Source organism: Callospermophilus lateralis, chromosome 5, assembly GCF_048772815.1.
Source record: "Callospermophilus lateralis isolate mCalLat2 chromosome 5, mCalLat2.hap1, whole genome shotgun sequence".
In the NCBI taxonomy this organism is placed as follows: Eukaryota; Metazoa; Chordata; class Mammalia; order Rodentia; family Sciuridae; genus Callospermophilus; species Callospermophilus lateralis.
Window position 1 is genome coordinate 59362653 of NC_135309.1, and position 13642 is coordinate 59376294.

Below are 13642 nucleotides of genomic sequence, written 5' to 3' on the forward strand. Positions count from 1 at the left end.
CTAAACTCTCCCATCTTGAACAACCTCAGGGTTAAAAGACCAAAAAGAGATTGAATGCCACCCAGTAGTCTTCAGAATTCCAGATGGGCCCTGGTTATTGATGGAGATCAGAGTCTCTCACTAGGAGGTCCAGGATGGTGACCTGAGAAAAAAAGTGCTGATGCTATTCTTGGCTGCCAGGGGTGTCCTGCCCACCAACCCACAAGCAACCTACCCCTTCCCCCCTGGACTCTGCTTTACTTCCCAGGATGGGGATGCATCTGTAGGGAAAAGAGGCATGGCCAAGTATAGGATTAATGTGCTACCCTTTTCAGCACAGGAACCACAGAAAATTGGCTGCCTACCTGTGATAGTGGTTCTCTGCAGCCAGCCTCAACAGATATGGATTCTGATCCATGGATTCCTTAATTCTTGGAAGAAGCAGGGAAGAGGCAGGATATGGTACTCTAGAGAAGGTTGCCATTTGGTTGAGAGGTTGCCACTAGTTCACCTGACAGCGCACAGAACGAGGCTGGGTGATCGTCATTTATGTATTACGGTGCCGCAATTACAGGCTACCAAGTTGCACTTTTTGCTCTGGAAATTTAATGTGTGACAGCTGCGTGCAGCCAGTGGTGTCCAGCATTTTTAAAAGGTCAATTAAGAAACGGTTGATGGTGCCGCAGCTAATGACAGCCCAGAGGGGTGAGCAGGGCCGCACAAACAGAAGGGCCGAGATGTATTTTACTGGAATTGAAGTGTCGAAGTGAAGCGTAGTGGGGAGGAAATCTATTGTCACAAGCCATAAAGCACATCTGAGGTTTGCGGGGGTGAGCAGTACAGCTGTTTTCCCCGGGCAGCCCGGGGAGCAGCCTGTGAATGGAGGGCTCGGTCCGACAAAGGGGACACCTGCATCAGCTCCATCAATCTGCAGGCAAAAATCATTATCCTCGCTGCTGCATGTTCCTTTGCACTTTTCGCTCTTCCACTTGGGGAGCATAAGGCGGAGGCTGCATTGATACTCAGAATGTGGGTCATGTTCTAGAAATCCATATTTTAAGCGTGCCCGGAAGCTGGTCCCGCCCTCTCTTCGTGGTGCGCGTGGGTGGCGGACAGCCCTGCAAGAGCCTCCGCAGCCAGTGTCCTCCTCGGAAGACACGTCCTCTGCCTGGCTTCAGCACACACAAAGCAAGCTAAGCGTCAGACCCTCTGAGCTGAGATGGATGAAAGGGTGACACGAAGCCCTTAGAAAAAGTCTATTTCGGCCTGTGACAGAATTGGCTCATGGTTAGGAAAGGCACTGTGTGGGGTTTTAAAAAAATCAGACAAAGGGGTCTTAGACTCAGTGTACCGCTGCTAGGACAGGCTTTTTTTTGTCACATCTACCTGTCAAGCTACAAATTCAATAGAGCAATGAGAATGCTAATTGATATGCAAAACAGGTCTAGGGTTCCTAGAAATGTCTAATGATCCACCAATTCATTAGGAATGCAGAATTAAGACATGCACTCAATGAAAGGGGAGGGATAACACCAATCTTTTTGCTTTTCCTTTTTTTTTTTTTCTTTTTTAAACCTACTTTGGGGAAACTTAACAGGTTTTACTATTAACAAAAAGAGTATTGCAATCAGTAGGGTTTGTCTTTCACACACTGGATATTTATTATTAGAAAATAGCTTCTATGAGCTGTCAGTACCAAACAGGTTGAAAGGAGGTGCTTCTCACCATAATTTTTTTTTTCTTCTTAATGATATTTAAATAAACAGCTCACTGTGTGGAGAGTTGCCACGCCTTTTTTCCCTTTAAAAACTGAATAATTAAATGAGGTTTAGTACAAAACATCCTTTAAACATATGACCTGTTCTGTAGTCATTATGGTGTCTCTTTGAGTAATAGACATGAAAGAGATGAAAAACACCACTCAAGCTATCAAATTACCCCCAAAGAGTCCACAGTAGAAACCGGGAAACAAACTAACCCAAATGAAACCCATCCAAACCAAGAAACCAGTTTTTACATTGGCTTTTCGATTTTGATTATCATCTAAGTTTAATATATATTTTTATATATATTTTGAAATAGTAATAAAAAAGGAAGAATTGAATTGCATCCTTAGCAGGACAACCTTCCTCACATGTTAAAGAGGTGTTCAGAAAATTCCATAGAGTATCTGCTAAATAAACATGTTTGGCAGCTTAGCAAATATCATATGATTGCAGCATCCACGATTTGAAGAAAAACAGCATTTGCCTTCTTCTGGCAGAGTTCATTGCTCAGGCGATGTGCTAACACAGCTCTGGATGTTCTTAGACCCACAAGGTTAAGGAAGGGCTTGGAGGTGGCTCAGTGCATGGCCCCAGTGCAGAAACTTCCAAACCCCAAACAACGAATCAACCAAACCAACACAACATCAAACAATTGTCTCCTTTGAGTTCCTCTTGACGGAGTGGAGGCCCAGCAAGGACTGCTGGTTAGAAGGTACGTTGACAGACTTTGGGATGAGGAGAATCACCCTCTGATTGGTCCGACGCCATTCGTTGTACAATCGACAGTGGTACCTAAATGACACCTGGGGATGGGAGAGGAAAAATAAGAGAAGGTATACAGGTAGGCAGAAGTTGATAATCAATTCAAGAAATAATATTGCCACATAAAGCTGCTTCAGAGGCTTGCAGCCTTGCAGTGGGGCAAGAACTCTGGGCACAACAGCTCCAGCAAGTAGTTAAGTGCTGGGATATTACTGGCCATCAACCAAAGTGCTCCATATATGAACATGACAGGGCTTACATGATGGCTTCCCTTTTCTCTCCACATAGCTAATCAGGATATGAACAGGAAAATGAAGTTCTTTCTGAGTTTGGATTTATTTCGGGGGCCCCCCAGACCTTAGTTGTGAAAAAGGTTTGTTGGAGGCAGCAGGACAGACTAGGTACACCACCAGCCCTTGTCCAGCTGTGTGACATGGTCAGTGTACCTATCTGCTCCACCAGCTTCCTCTGTTAAATGGGGAATACTAGGGATTAATATAGTTTCCTGCAGGTTAGACATGCACTACAAAGCATCCCATTTGCACTGTGATACAAAGGACATCCTCTGTACTAGGCTGTGGACAAACTGTAACAACTGTACTTGGTGGCCCTGAACATGGCATGGAGCACTCTATGTGCTGTGCTTGTTTTTCTCTCCCTGTGCAGCAGGAGCAACTTGATAGAAGGCTCTGTGTTGCATGCCCAGCACCTATCACAGTGTTGGACATTTATATTGCTCAAGAGAGTTTGCTGAAAATGAATGAATAAATGAATAAAGATCCTAATATTTCTGATTGCAACACAGCTTCAAACTAAAGCCTTTCTTACATTATACCTGATAGTGTAAGCAGTGAGTCCTATGGTCAATTGTGACATAACTATACCACAAAGCACTTGCTTTTTATGTAAAAAAGCTGGAATGACAAACTTTGACCTGTTTGTTTTGGAGAAGGCTGGCATAAACTGATGGCCTGCCCAGGAAATTCAAAGTCTATACTTTTGAAGAAATATTTTAAAAATGGGAGTAGATTCCAGTTTGAGTGCATCTAGATGCCTAGTAAGTGCTAGCAAGGAAGGTGTCCATGGATTCAGGGTGAATAGTCACCCAGGCCTGGACTATGTAATTGTCTTGGGGTAGGTGGGTTGTGTAGACTCTCAGTATGGGTCCATGGGAGTCAGAAAGTGGGCTGAACTGATGGTTTAAGCTCAGCATTTGTAGAAGTAGAACAGAGAGTAGACTTTGATCAGAGGGGCTTGTTTAGCCTTCATGGCTGAACTATGAAATTCAAGGCTACTCGTTCAGACCTGAGGCAAGGAAGCAGAAGACATAAGCCGAGAGCCAGAGAGATTGAGTATGAACATGTATGCTCTTAAACTCACACAGATGTACTTTTTCCAAAAGCCCTGAACATACTAAAGTAAATCAGTTTTTTTCTTTTTTTGTTAGGCTTGAGTCTCTCTACTCTGTCCTGCTGCTATTCATGAGTGTAAGAGGGGAAGCTCGGAAAGCCTGCTTTCAGGGCCAAGTGCAGGAAGGAAGTGGAATGAAGACAAGTGCTAATGAAGTCTGAAATCTGGAAATATTAAAGAAAAGCTGGGTTTCAAATCAAGAGGCCCTTCTTTACCCTGCTAAGATTCTCTGCATACTGGGCATTAGTAATCTGAGAAGCTGTGGGTACACGCAGGAAGCAGGCCTCAGATTCTGAGGCCTGGTACACAGAGCTGGAATCCTCATTCTCCATCTAGTGGCTGCCTGACTTCGTGGAGTTATTTGTCATCAACAAGCTTTAGTGTCTTTTTTTGTAAAATGTGAATAACGACATCTGAGATAAAGCATGTAACACACTTAGACAGCCTTGCATATGTGGTGGTGTTCTGGGCCTGAAAAAGACAATGACAATTTTGTGACTCTTCTTTAGACACAGAGAAACTGAAAAGAGAGAGATTGAGCTGTTTCCTCTTAGGCCTTACTTTGAGTTGTGGTCATGGGCCAGCAACAGGTTGCATCTCCTGGGAGCTTATTAGATTATCAGAATTTTGGGCCCCACCCAGACCAAAGGAATAAGAGAGCACATTTTAACAAGATCCTCTGGTGATTGGCATGTACATTCAAGTCTAAGAAGCGCTGCTTCAAGTATTATTGAGATTCAAGGACTTAGCAGGTTTCCCTGTTCCTTGGCCAAGATTAAAAAAAAAAAAAAAAATAAGAAGAAGAAGAAGAAGAAAGAAAGGAGGAAAGAAAGAAAGGGGCTGGGGCTGCCACTCAGTTTTAGAGTGCTTGCCTAGCACACATGAAGCACTGGGTTCCATTCTCAGCACCACATAAAAATAAATAAGTAAATAAAATAAAGGGATGTGTCCATCTACAGCTAAAAATATTTAAAAAAGAAAAAGAAAGAAAGCCACTTGTATCAACAACCAAATGAGATCTTATTAAGCTATTTAATTGCTATTAACCACCACAGTCTGTAGGCAAATTCAATCACTGAAGAAAGCATCATATGAAGACTATTCCTTATCAGGGAAAATAAAGGAAGTTGAGCACAAGGCAGAGGAGACCACAGGTCTGCATTGCACTGGGTTGATGGCTATCCCTGTCTCTAGATGCTCCAAAACACTCCCTCCCTACAATGCAATATCATAGGGAAAAAGGAGGCTTAATGTAGAGAAATAAAGAAGTAGTAAAGAAAAAACAAACAACATAAAATTAAAAAAGACACTACAGGGCTGAGGTTGTAGCTCAGTGGTAGAGTGCTTGCTTAGCATGTGTGAGGACTTGGGTTTGATTCTCAGCACTGCATATAAATAAATGAATAACATAAAGGTCCATCAACATATAAAAACGTTTTAAAAAAGACACTACAAATAAATGTTAGGAGCTCTAAAAGATAGTTTTGAATTTTCTGAGGTTTTTTTTTTTTTTTTTTGGAGAGAAGAGAAAGAAAGGGTATAGGGCTATCATTTTAAAAATGTTACTTTTTATAGGATGGATTTCCTCAAGTTTATTCATTTTGTATCTAAAGGATAGTTACCAACTTCCTATCATGGGAGAGTCTGTTTACAACGAGTTGCAACTACTATGAATGGCAGAAGGGATAGGAAATGTTAATATCTATCTTTCCCCATTAGAGAGGTGACTAAGGCTGTGGTGAAGGTTTGTTGTAAAGTCACAGCCGACTTTGGGAAATCTAATTACATTTTTTGATTCTGCCCTTTCTCTCAGAAGTTATGGTATAACTCAAGTATATGGATGGGGCTGGGGTTTTGGTTATTTGCCTTCCCTGCCATGGGCCCAGCTTGCTTCTCTCCGACTATATTGTGGAAGAGAAGAAGACTGGTAGTAAATTTACCATGGAGAAATACTAGCAAACCTTCTCTGGCTACCTGTAGGAGATGTGTCGAAACCACAGTGAGGCTTGTTGGGACAGTGTTCTACTGGATGTTTCCCCCTTCACAATAGGAACTTAAAGGAGTTAAGGGACCAGCAGTCTGCCTTTGAGGAACCAGGCCATCCATTCATTTTAGTGCATGCTGGGTACTGTCGGCATCAGTGGTGTGACAAAAACACTTTGGGCCCCATGGTGCATTGACTTGCAGCCCTATACTGGGGACGACACCATGTCCATCAGTGTCATCATGCTAGCATGGACTCGGTTCCCAGTAAGCTCTTTCTGTATCTGTCCATGGACTTCAGGTCATTTGTTACAGGAACAGTGATATTTCTGGGACACTACCCTGAGCTCACAGGGTAGAAATGGGTGAGGGCCAGGCCTCCTGGGTTCCAGGTATGCTTCTGGAACACCAAGTTTGCATCAAGATGGGTCCTGATGTCCACATGACAAAGTCCAAAGGCACTTGGAGGCATGTGGCATGACCACTTGTCCCTCTTCACAGCACAGGGTGGCAAGGCCCTTCAAGGAATTGCTCCTCTGAGGAGCCTGGCTTGGACTGACACTGTGTTTGTTTATCTAAGACATTTTCAGAGCATATTCTCCTTAAGCTTGACAGCTTGTTTACAATGGGTTTCTGCCGGAGGGCAGTTTCCAAGTGCTGTCAGCTTCTGAATTACGGCTCTTGCCAGGGCTGCTCAGTACAGCATTTATCTGGGAAGGAATTATTCTATATTCAGTAACCTATTGCTGAGCTGACTCCACAGCACGTTTTTCACACCAGTCAAAGGGGAGAAATGCCTTTCTTTCCCTCCTGCTACTTTGCATTTTATAGAGGGCTGGGGAAAAGTAGGAGTGGGGGGTGGGGAGGGAAGTCACAGGGTGACAACCCTGAGCCAGCACTGTGCTAGGTGCTTGGATATATGTTCTCAGGTGTTATCCCACTTAATCTTCATAATAACCACTGACCCAGGGGTTATCAATTATTTCTTCCATTTTTTTTTTTTTTGTATAAGAGGAAGGATGAGAGGTTAAATATCCTATTTGAGTTACTAAGATATTAGGATGCTAAATCTTAGATTTAAACACGGGGCCTCTGAATTCTAAATGCATGCCCTTTTTACTATGCAGCACCATCTCTCAGACACATTTCTGAAATGAAGTATGTTCTTCTAAGGCAGCCTAGTCTAAGAACCTTTTCCACCCAAACCTTCCTTTCACCTGAGATAGGAGATGAAATAGGTTCACATCCATTGTTCCCTGCCTTCCCACTTTACCTTCTTGTTAGGAAAGTGTGTGGCTTTACAAAGCAAGTTTTCAAAAAGACCTTAAATTGGTTTTGAAAGCCCAGCATGTAGGTCTCACCTTCATCCATCCTTCATCACAGGAAATCTTCTAAGAAAAATTACAGAGCAGAAAAAGTCTAAATATTGCAAAAACTTATACATAATTATTATTTCCCAAAGTATTTTCCTATGTATTCTTCCATTTCAATCTTACAACATGAGGGGAAGTTGGCCATATGGTCATTACTGCCACCCCCACTTTATAGAAGGGGCCCCTGAAATTCAGAGAGGTAAAATGACTTTCCCAAGATGGTGTAGTCAATGGAAAGATAGATGTATTCAGACTATTTAATTTCTTGTTTCTAACCATTCTTTCATCACAATAGAAGCTTCTGGATCAGCTTCATTGCTTGATTCACAATGAAGTAGGACACTTCAGAAGCATGGACTTTTAAGGGAGGTAATAACAGAGTCATTTGGGATTTCATTAACCTGGAAACAGGATATCTAAGTTAACTGGAAGACTCAGATAAGTTCTTTGCATTAGAAAACTCCCAGCTTACCAAGGCTCAAGTCATGTCCCTCTTCCTGAGACTAAAATGTGTCCTCTTGCTGTCTGAACACTCTCCTGGGAGGGGCCAGACAAGGCTGGCAGAACCACATGATGAGTAAGAGGGAAATGAGCAGGGTCCTTGGAGTAGCAGCTGATGGAGACACAGGGAGGGAGGAAGTGTGAGCCTGAGAAGCAGCTTCCACATGCTGACACCGTGCTATGGGATATGGCAAGGTACACTTTAGACAGGAAACACCGATTGAATAACAATGGAACGTGCTCAGATTAGAAATGAGCAGGCACAGGAGAGTAATGCCAGGAAGCAGGGCACCGGGTTTCTGAAAACATTCAAGAGGAAAGTGACGTCCTTCCCGCAGCTCCCACAGGGAAGCATTAAGAGAGAGCAAATGTTGTACTTTGTGGGTGCTGCCAACTGTGCCTGAGCCATCAACTTACTGCATAAAGTTAAAATAATGAAAAAAAAAAAGATGTTTAAAAATTCTTCCTCATGTACAGCAGGAACACTTATTGGGAAATGGCTTTTCTTTGGTGGCAGCTTTTCAGCTAGATAAATTAGTGCTTTTATGGGCAGCAGAGTCAATATCCCAACACAGGGAATAATCATCAGGCAAAGTGCAGCTCCACGTCCAACAAAGACTTTAGGCTGTGTTGGGACATAAGAAGAAAATAACCAGCAGGGAGGATTCATGATTTGTGCAGGCGGCGGCAGCAACAGCAGCCAAGTGCATCATTCACAATATACTACAATCCCAGCAAAAGTGAGAAACATAAACAAGAGAAGGAAAGTGCCATTTCTCATAACAGGAGGAGTCCGAGACTACTGGAGGAGAGAAATGTCCTAGGTGTGTATCTTTGATTGATGGATGCTCAGAAGTTGGGCTTTTTCTTTATTTGTTCTGTTCTTCCTTGTGGTGCAAACCCACGCACACATGCATATACACTCACATGCAGAAATACATCAAATCACACACTTTGTTTAGCATTTGAAGGTCTGTGCTCTACTGGGCAGGTGAGATATGCTACAGCTGGGAGGCTGGCAGCTCCAGCTGGCCTGAACCCCTAGTCATGGGCCATACTTACTAGTGTCCAAAAGAGGTAAATAGTGAAGAGTGCGACAGTGAGTGCAATCAGTCCGACGGCCTCGAGCCGACTACTAAAGTGCAGGTGGTCCACGGCGCCCCGCAGGCACAGCCAGCCCGAGATGGTGGCCAGCGGGGTAATAAACAAGAAGCACACCATGTCTCCAAACAGAGTCCGCTTCTCATGCTGGGGGCCAGGGTTTTTGAGCCACTGCCAGAAAAAATGAGACAGAGAAAAGCAAGGGAGAAGGTTAATGCCAGTGTAGAGTGGGGGCACACTGTTTTGAATTGTTTTTGCCCTCAGAATCTGGGAAAAGGAACTTCTGACCTGTTCTGAGATAAGAAGGAAGCATTAAGAGCTCATTGTCATGCCTCTTCCCCTTGAATAATAATTATTATGGTAATAATAACAATGATAGTTTACAATGTCCTTGTTGTAGCTGACTTGCTTTTTGTGAAAGAAATTCAAAGGCTACTATTCTGAATCATAGTGATCCCCTGTGGAAGGCAAGGTGGAGAGGGTGTACTCTCTGAAGGTGCTGTAGTTTGGATGAGTGTCCCCAAAGGATCAGATATAAAGGTTTGGTCCCCGAGTGGAGGGTTGGAGAGGTGCTGTGAACCTTCAGGAGGTGAGGCCTAGTGGGAGGTGGTCAGGTCATTGAGGATATGCCCTCGAAGGGGACTGTGGGACTCCAGTCTGATTTTTGTCTGCTTCCTGGCTCAAGATGTGACCACTCAGGTGGGCACAGTGGCACATGCCTGTAATCCCAATGGCTCAGGAGGTGGAGGCAGGAGGAATGTGAGATCAAAGCCAGCCTCAGCAACAGTGAGTGAGGTGCTAAGCAACTCAGAGAGACCCTGTCTCTAAATAAAATATGAAATAGGGCTGGGGATGTGGCTAAGTGGCCAAGTACCCCTGAGTTCAGTGCCTGGTACCAAAAAACAAAACAAAACAAAACAAAAAACAATGTGACCATTCATTCTGATGCATGCTCCTGCCATGACATGCCACCCTCATCGGAAAACCAAACTGATGGACAGGATCTTGGACTTAAACCTCTAGAACCATTATCCAAAATAAATTGTTTTTCTTTGTAAGTTAATTGCCTCAGGTATTTCATTGTAGTAATATAAAGCTAACTAATACAGAAGGTGAGGGAGGCTGGCAGCCTCAGATGAGGGTTAAGAAATTTGGTCATGGGGCCAAAGCCTTGACTCTGGGACTATATGCAGAGAAAGGTTAACTCAGCAGGCCTGGGTTGTTCAAACTCTGCAAATCCCCAAGAAAGGCTTGGTTCTGGAATGGCTCCTAAGAAAAGAACACTGAGTCTTTGTAATTTCTGCCCAATGAGAGCTTGAGGACTTGAGCCACACAATACCAGTTTGATCAGAAAGTTCTACTAATAATGTGATTTAAGTTGAATGGCTGTTTTTGTCTTAGGGGTCAGGAATCTCAGCACCTGTGGCCCATATGGGGATTGTGTGCCTATGGGACTAACCCAATAAAAAGCCTGGATACCAGGGCTCAGGTGAGCTTCTTTACCTGTACTACCACAAATTGTTGCTAGAAAAATTAAGTATTTCCATGTGATTCCACTAGGAAATGACAAATGGAAATTTGTGCTGGTTTCTCTCAGACTTTGCTCCAGACACTTTCTTCTTCCTTTGCTGCTTTTAATCTGTGTCCTTTTGTTGTAATAAACAATAACCATGAGTATAACAGCTCTTCTAAATCTTATGAGTTCTAGAGAATCTTGAGCCTACGGGTGGTCTTGGGGACCCTCACACAGAATGAGACTCACCTGACTCCATGAACTCAGTAATGCCCCTTTCTTGGCTTCTAGGACCCTGAGCCTCCTCAATTAGGAACCCCTCTGACATCCTGATAGTGCTACCATCTTAAATGAACCAACCCTAAAGAGGATGAGGAAAACTGCATGACTGTTGAAAGACCAGAGATGAGAATTTCTGTAGGAAGGGAAACAGAGTTGTTGTCTTCCCACTTGGTAACTGCTGAATAACTGCTGAAATGCTTCCCTTGATCCATTTCTACAATGGATTACAATGTCATCCAAAGCTTACATACTACTGTCAGCACAAACTAATAATAGCCTTGTGACTTTTCCTTAGATTAGTGTTAACATACAACCCCAGATAACTGGTATCATTATTGTATTGTCCATGTAGAAATAGCAGAGCCCCAAAAGTCCTAAGAAGATATGAGATCAAACAGATGATGGGGTGGGGTGGGACCCACTAGTGGACTCTGTCTTCCATCTTGTCTCCACCAACAAACAGGTCCCAGCTTTGTCTATCTGCTGACACATTGTTGGTGCCCAATGGGAGCATGACAGGCTGCTAGAGGAGACACACCAAGTAGCAGGGCAGCAACTCCTGCAAAACCATTGGTGGGAGGGAAAGGACAATGATGGGCATGACAAGGGCGAGTGGACCAACTGGAAAGGGAAGGGATCATGATTCTCAAGGACATAAAGAGGAAACAGAAGAGCTGCAAAAAGGGCAAACAAGTTGAGGAAGGGTTGATGGAAGCCTCATGAAACAAGCAGAAGAGAGAGGAGGTAAAATGCTCAGAAGCAAGGTGGCTGGGCAGGATCCTTCCCCGGATGTTTGGATCCCCAACATACCAACTTCCAGGGATAACCTACCAAAGATGGGCCAAAGAAGTCAATTTCAGCTCAAAACTGGACATGAATAAATATTAAGACACAGATAAGCAGCTGTTGACATGTTTGTGAATATAAATACAGCATTGTAATTATTTAATATAAATATAAAAATTACCAAGTACAAATATATTGACCTTGCCCTGTGTTGTCACACTGCCTCAGAGATTTCAGCAGCTTCAAAGAAATTCAGAGAGCTGTTATTAATTAACATTTTCTTGACTAAATACAAGGAATAGCGCCATGAAGTGAAGAGCAGAAATAGGGCATTATTATCCCAATTTTACAGAGACTCAGCAAGGTTAAATGATTGCTCCAGGTGATTCAGAGGCTGAACTGAGGAGAGGATCAGGATCTCTCTATTCTTATTCAGATGTGGTATTAGTGAAATATTTGAAAACTGAAATTGCAAGACATTAAAATTCTTAAAATGAAGGCGCCCAAATTGTAGCAATCCAGTTCCCTCAGAGTTTGAATTTTCCCTGGAGGCAGAAGGAAGTTCAGGCTACTCACCACTGTGCCTCCATTTTATAGAATACAGTAGGTTCTTAATAAATATGCCACATATGTGCACAGACACACTAACCTTCTGGGCTACAGCTTCCGTTCTTTTTCTTTCTCCTTTTTTTTTGGTGGTACTGGAGATTGAAACTAGGGGTGATTTACTACTGAGTCACATCCCTACTTTCCCCTTTTTAAATTATGAGACAGGGTCTCACTAAATTGCCAAGGCTGGCCTTGAAGTTGCCATCTCCTACCTTAGCCTCCTGAGTCACTTGGATCACAGGCGTGTGCCACCAAACCGGCCCTTCCTTTCTTTTGCTTGGGAATTTGGGACACATTTTATTAACACTAATGAAATACTTATCTGCATTACTTATCTTGACAGGGCCCAATGCAATGATTCAGTTATGGAAGGAGATAATTATGAATCACTATTTACTACCATGTAAAATAAATGTGCAGAGGCTGAGGGTGTAGCTCAATGGTACAGTGCATGTTTAGTATATATGAGGTTCTGGGTTTGATATTCAGCAGACCCCAAAATAAATGTGCAAAAAACAAGCTAGAAATTACTTGTTCCAACTTTCTGATTGTTTTCTATTGGGGGCAACTTATTCCTTTTGTTGTTCGTTGCTAGTCATGTTTAGGTATGGTGTTTTTAGATACTATTATATGAAATCTGTATTTTCTTCAGAAGCCTATATGTTACTTATTTCTCATACAAATGCAGGCCTGTGAACAATCAGAGGTAATAATTGATTTCTGCACTGTTAGTACATTTATCCTAAAGAATTAAAGTCATCATACTATAGTCATCCATGCACACCCATGTTTGTAGCAACACAATTCACAATAGCCAAATTATGGGACCAGCCTGGGTGTCCATTAATGGATAAATGGATAAAGAAAATGTGATATATATATATATATATATATGTATACACATACACACACACACACACAATGGAGTTTTATTTAGCCATAAAGAAGAATAAAATGGGATGTCTTTTGCAGGAAAATGGATGGAACTTGAAAATGTTATGTTACGTGAAAAAAGCCAAACTCAGATAGTCAAGTGTTGTTTGTTTTCTCTCATATGTGGAAACTAGAGAGGAAAAGGGAAAAGAAAAGTGGGGTGAGACAGGGATCTCAAGAAAATCAAAGGGAGATCAGTAGAGTAGAGGAAAGGGACCAGGAGGAGAAAGGAAGGGAGGAAAAGGGAAAATACTGGGGAATGACATTGGTCAAATTATATTGTTATATTATGTGCATGTATGGATATATAGCAATGAATCTCATCACTATGCACCAATAAAAAATAAGGAAAAATAATCTCTTGTTAAGAAAAAACATTGTCCTGAGCCATGGTAAGGACTACTGACAAAGTACTTAAATACCTTGAATACAGGGTACTTATTAAAGTAGAGTAAATTTGATTACAGTTTCAATTTCTAACAATATGAAATTATCTGAATAAATTATGAAATTTACTTAAACTAGAATACCAAATAGTAATTTCAAGTGATAATGTGCATTTAATATTTATTGACAAGATATATTGCTGAGTAGAAAATAAATTCTTCTGGACAGAATGTGTACTTTGATCCTGTGTATGTAAT

General features: G+C 42.3%; 1 protein-coding gene across 2 annotated transcripts in view; it reads right to left on the bottom strand.

Moving 5' to 3' along the window:
- Nucleotides 1-430: 430 nt before the first annotated feature.
- The window catches only part of Marchf3 (membrane associated ring-CH-type finger 3), a 143951-nt gene continuing 130739 nt past the window's right edge, over nt 431-13642 (bottom strand). The window contains exons 4-5 of one of the 2 annotated variants that reach the window (XM_076855903.1): nt 8837-9046; nt 431-2548 (exon numbers count right to left, since the gene is read on the bottom strand). In XM_076855903.1, the coding sequence (XP_076712018.1) occupies nt 2390-2548; nt 8837-9046 (369 nt within the window). In that variant the 3' untranslated portion in view covers nt 431-2389. The remainder of the gene's footprint in view (nt 2549-8836; nt 9047-13642) is intronic. The other variant, XM_076855904.1, reaches the window with a different exon arrangement.